The 6,117-nt window shown below is 43.0% G+C and overlaps 1 protein-coding gene across 1 annotated transcript; it reads left to right on the top strand.

Moving 5' to 3' along the window:
• The first annotated feature begins 2,007 nt into the window (after positions 1 to 2,007).
• Positions 2,008 to 4,398, top strand: LOC121842385 (nanos homolog 3-like). The gene has a single exon (XM_042312358.1). It carries the CDS (start codon positions 2,040 to 2,042, stop codon positions 2,631 to 2,633), a length of 594 nt encoding a protein of 197 aa, XP_042168292.1. The 5' UTR covers positions 2,008 to 2,039; the 3' UTR covers positions 2,634 to 4,398.
• The last annotated feature ends 1,719 nt before the right edge of the window (positions 4,399 to 6,117 follow it).

Below are 6,117 nucleotides of genomic sequence, written 5' to 3' on the forward strand. Positions count from 1 at the left end.
ACAGCAAGGACGTCGAAGCATAGTAAACAGCAAGGAAGTTCACTGTCTATAGACTTTTTTCTATTGTGTTATTGACTGTACGCTTGTTTATTCCATGTGTAACTCTGTGTTGCTGTTTGTGTCGCACTGCTTTGCTTTATCTTGGCCAGGTCACAGTTGTAAATGAGAACTTGTTCTCAACTGGCCAATCTGGTTAAATAAAGATTAAATAAAATAATATTTAAAAAAATGTAAAAAGCAGTTTTGAATTTTAACGGTAATTTTACTGATATTTTCTTGTTAAAATAGGCTATTATCAAACAGCTTCCTATAACTAAGAATTAGAAGTCCTATCAATTTAGACCCTAGAATAGATTAAACAGTTATATTTGACGTTTTTAATATTGTTGAGGTGTAAAATTGTATCCCAAATAGTTGATCTTCTAAAATGACCAATTCAGCAGTTGTCAGTTTGAAACCATTTGATTGGCTGTTGTCAGGTTCCACGGACTCCGCACAACGTCATGTGGTTGGCTGGTAAACAAAACACGGACAGGTGAAAAGGTGACCGTTGTCAAATTTGCCTTCAGTTGAGTTGTCAGTTCAGACCCAACGTTCTTTATTCTGGTACATTCTGATCGTTATCAGACACTAAAAATACAAGCGGGAGTATGAACGCTATGATTTGTCAACTCCAAGACCTACCGCCTTACATGGAGTCCGAAAACAAGAGTTTCGAACCGTGGCGTGACTACCTGAAGTTAGCTGACCTAGTGCGTGAGATGCAGTTAGGCAGGTTCACCCCAGAACCGTCAACCGTTGAGGGTCATGACTCCGGGATATGGTCGACCATGGTGGAATTTGAAGAGTTTCCGCCGCGAGCCTTGCTGTTACCGATAACACCCGTGGCGACACCACCCCTATGGCACGAAATGGAACCCCTGGATTCCGAAATCGTCCTCTTGTTCGAAGACGCTCCTTTATCGCCGAGCAGCACCGAGGGTCCCGAGCCCCCTACAGCACCGCCCAGATCCCCCGCTGGCACCTGGGACCAGAGTGGGAGAAACACGCCGGAGGAGGTGCTATCACCCGAGCGCACCTGGGACCAGAGTGGGAGAAACACGCCGGAGGAGGTGCCATCACCCGAGCGCACCTGGGACCAGCGCACCTGGGAGTGGACAATAACCCTTAAATGGTATTATAGACCAGCATTAGGAAAGGCAGAGGAGAAGACAAGAACCCTTAAATGGTATTATAGACCAGCATTAGGAAAGGCAGAGGAGAAGACAAGAACCCTAAAATGGTATTATAGACCAGCATTAGGAAAGGCAAAGGAGAAGACAATAACCCTTAAGTTATACCCTTAAACCGGGTGGTACCTTTTTTTTATGCCAATAAAGCTACCACCCGGTTACTCAACCCTGCACCTTAGAGACTGCTGCACTATATACACAGACATGAATCACTGGCCACTTTAATAATGGAACACGAGTCACTTTAATCATGTTTACATACTGCTTTACTCATATCATATGTATATACTGTATTCTATTCTACTGTATTTTATGAGTCCATCTGAGCAGACAGCCATCTAGCCAATCAGAGCTCAGAGATCTGTGGGGCGGATCAGGCTGACTTCTAAAGTTCATTAGGTCAAATGTCATCACTCGGAGAAAGTGGTGAAGCAGCAGCTAAGTGATATTTTATTAAAATAGGCTATTATAAAACATCTTCTTATAACTAAGAATTATAATCTAAGTCCTATCAATTTAGACCCTAGAATAGATTAGTTATATTTGAAGTTTTTTAATATTGTTGAGGTGTAAAATTGTATCCCAAATAGTTGATCTTCTAAAATGACCAATTTCGCAGTTGTCCGTTTGAAACCATTTGATTGGCTGTTGTCACCTCCCACCGCCTCCGCACAACACCATTTGATTGGCTGCTTTCCAAAACGCGGACAGGTCAAAACGTGCGTATTGTCCAACTTGCACTCAGTTTAGTTCTCAATTCATTGAACCATGGCATCGTTTAGTTATCAACTCCAACACCTACCGAAAATGGAGTCCGAAAATAAGAGTTTCCAACCGTGGCGGGACTACATGAAGCTAGCGGACGCAGTGCGGGAGATGAAGTTAGGGAACTTCACATCAGAACCGTCAACTGTTGACGGTCATCACTCCAGTATATGCGCGACCATGGTGGAATTTGAACAGTTCCCGTCGCGAGCCTTGCTGTCACCGATAGCACCGGTGGCGACACCACCTCTACGGCACGAAAATTCCAAAAGTGTCCCCTTGCGTAAAGCCGCTCCTTTACATCCGAGCAGCAGCGAGGGTCCCACGACTTCTACAGCAGCGTCCAGACCCTCCGTGGGGACCCGGGTCCAGAGGGAGAGAAAGAAGGCGACCCGCTCCAAGATGCCGGAGGGAGCGCCATCACCTGAGCGCCTGTCCTGCAGCTTCTGCAAACACAACGGGGAGTCTGAATCTGTGTTTGGGTCCCACAGTCTAAAGGACCAGGATGGGGCCGTGGTGTGCCCGTACCTGCGGCAGTATGCCTGTCCTCTCTGCGGGGCCACCGGGGCTCAAGCCCACACCAAGCGCTTCTGTCCCCGGGTGGAAACCACCTACAACTCTGTCTATGTCAAGTGATAGAAGCGCTAACTCTGGTCCAGGCCATTACTGCGCTACCCTCTAGACCTACTAACATGGTCAACTTGTTGTTGCGAGATGGGTGGGACCAGAGCTAGAGAAGCGCTGGAGAGACTTCAGGCTGTTGTTTTGCAGACTTTCTTTGATCGTCTCTAGCGCACTGTATGCGGACAATTGTAAGAGGATTTAGGTGTGAATATTTAGTTTAGACGTCGTTTGGAATAGCCTGACTAGTTTGTAGACTGTGTAATAGCCTGACTAGTTTGTAGAATGTGTCATAGCCTGTTTATCGTGTGATTTGATTTATTTATTTATTAACTTTTTCTCGTGTGTTTTCAACTTTTTTCACTTATTTCAATGTATTTATGACGTGTGGTTTTTCATTATATGCATGCCCGTGCACTTGTTCTTTACAACACATGTTGGGTTTGAGTTTTCTGGTTTAACTTTAAAGTGTAAATGTCTCTGTCTGTCTGTGACCAAACTAACTACGTATTTATATGTTGCTGTGAGATTTTGTAAAACCTCCCAACCTCTGATACCGTGTCGGACGAATAAACCGCCCTTATCAACAAACTCTCACTGCAGAATTAGACGTATATCCACGTTTCTCCCTGCTACTTTGGGGAGGGAAAAAAAACCTGGATTCCAAAATTGTTCCCTTGTGTAAAGACGCTCCTTTACATCCGAGCAGCAGCAAGGGTCCCAAGACCCCTACAGCAGCCTCCAGACCCTCTGTGGGCACCCGGGTCCAGAGGGAGAGAAAGAAGCCACCGGAAGGAGCGCCAGTCCTGCAGCTTCTGCAAACACAACGGGCAAAACTCAACGTTTCTCCCTGCTACTTCGGGGAGGAAAAACGGAAGTGTTGTCTTGTTTTGAGACTTGTTTTCCTGACTTTTAAAACGACATGCTCTAATCTAACTGTACATCTGCAGGTCTACGGGCCTAAAATAACCATTATAAGAACATTGCTATTGACATCAAGACAACTTCTGTTTTATGACGTGGTGTGCAGAGCTACTTTTGTGTCATTGTAATTTGCCGTGCTAGCTACTATTTTAGTGTTATACTTGTTTTTTAATAGATCTAGAGGTGTGGTTTCTTGTTTGTTTGTTTTTTGGTTTTGTTTTACTTTTCAACGTGTATGCTACTTAGATTAGAGATGCAGGCCAAACAAATGGTTGAATACTCCAGTCATCCAAATCATAGACTGTCCTCTCTGCGGGGCCACCGGGGCTCAAGCGCTTCTGCCCCCGGGTGGAAACCACCTACAGCTCGGTCTATGTCAAGTCATAGAAGCGCTAGCTCTGGTCCAGGCCGTTACTGCGCTACCCTCTAGACCTACTAACATAGTCAACTTGTTGTTGCGAGATGGGTAGGACCAGAGCGAGAGAAGCGCCTGACAAGTTTGTAGACTGTGTAATAGCCTGACTAGTTTGTAGACTGTGTAATAGCCTGACTAGTTTGTAGACTGTGTCATAGCCTGACTAGTTTGTAGACTGTGTCATAGCCTGACTAGTTTGTAGACTGTGTCATAGCCTGTTTATCGTGTGATTTGTTTTACTTTACTTTTTCTCGTGTGGTTTAATTTTTTTCTCTCACTTATTTCTACGTATTTATAACGTGTGGTTTTTGATTTTAAAGTGTAAATGTCTCTGTCTGTCTGTGACCAAACTAACTGCGTCTTTACATGTTGGTGTGAGATTTTGTAAAACCTCCCAACCTCTAATACTGTGTCGACGAATAAACTGCCCTTATCAACAAACCCTCACTGCAGAATTAGACGTTTATCCAGGTTTCTCCCTGCTACTTTGGGGAGGAAAAAACGGAAGTGTTGTCTTGTTTTGAGACTTGTTTTCCTGACTTTAAAACGACATGCTCTAATCTAACTGTACATCTGCAGGTCTACGGGCCTAAAATAACCATTATAAGAACATTGCTATTGACATCAAGACAACTTCTGTTTTATGACGTGGTGTGCAGAGCTACTTTTGTGTCATTGTAATTTACCGTGCTAGCTACTATTTTAGTGTTATACTTGTTTTTTAATAGATCTAGAGGTGTGGTTTTTTGTTTGTTTTTTTAACTTTTATAACTAACCAGTCTAAAAAGATTAGGGCACTATTTAAGAAATACAATGCCAAGTGGGACACCAACATGATGTGCAGACAGGGACAACTTTTTAGGGACACCTCGCTGATAATTAAGACACACAGGAGTAGCCAATGCAGATATTATTGTTATTATTATAGAAGACATGTATCATAATAAACAAACATACTATTTAAACATAAGGTTCTGTAAAGTGAGATTAGATTTAACATTAAAGTCGTATACAGCCAATCAAATTTCATCACATTTTATTCGTCACATGCGCCAAATACAACAGGTGTAGGTAGATCTTACCGTGATTTAATTACTTACAAGCCCTTAACTGAATAGGCAGTTTAAGAAATATAGTTAAGAAAATATTTACTAAATAAAAGAAACAATCAAATAAAAAGTAACAGAATACAATAACAATAAATGAGGCTATATACAGGGGGTACCGGTACCGAGTCAATGTGCGGGGGTACAGGTTAGTCAAGGTCATTTGTACATGTAGGTAGGGGTGAAGTGTCTATGCATTGATAATAAACAGCGAGTAGCAGAAGTGTAAACACAAAGGGCGGAGGGTGTGTGACTGTAAATAGTCCGGGTGGCCACGTGATTAATTGTTCAGCAGTCTTATGACTCGGGTGTCGGAGCTGTTAAGGAGCCTTTTGGACCTAGACTTGGCGCTCTGGTATCGCTTGCAGTGGCATGATTTGGATGCTTCAACCATTTGATGGGCCTTCCTCTCCAATCTAAGCATCATACACTGTTTCATAGGGACACGACTGACATGAGGAGATGTACAACAACCAAAGATTCACCTTATTGATCATTTATTTTAAAGTAAAGTACTTTCGTGAAATACTTGAAAGTACTACTTAAGTATTAAGTAGTTTTTGGGGTATCTGTACTTTACTTGGGCTTACGAGCGGCGCAGCGGTCTAAGGCGCTTGAAGCGTCACTACAGACACCTTGGTTCGAATCCAGGCTCTATCTCAACCGGTCGTGATTGGGATTCCCATAGGGTATTGCACAATTGGCCCAGCGTCGTCCGGGTTTGGCTGTCATTGTAAATACGAATTTGTTCTTAATTGACATCCCCAATTAAATGAAGGTTTTTACTTCACTACATTCCGAAAGAAAATGATGTACTTTTTACTCCGTAGATTTTCCCTGATACCCAAAACTATTCTTCACATTTTGAATGCTTATCGGGACACGACAGTTGTGTAATTCACACACTTATCAAGAGAACATCCCTACTGCATCTGATCTGGCCGACTCACTAAACACATGCTTCGTTTGTAAATGATGTCTGAGTATTGGAGTGTCAAATCAAATTGTATTTGTCACATACAAATGGGTAGCAGATGTTAATGCGACTGTAGCG

The sequence above is a fragment of the Oncorhynchus tshawytscha genome, unplaced genomic scaffold (genome assembly GCF_018296145.1).
Source record: "Oncorhynchus tshawytscha isolate Ot180627B unplaced genomic scaffold, Otsh_v2.0 Un_contig_6162_pilon_pilon, whole genome shotgun sequence".
Lineage (NCBI taxonomy): Eukaryota > Metazoa > Chordata > Actinopteri > Salmoniformes > Salmonidae > Oncorhynchus > Oncorhynchus tshawytscha.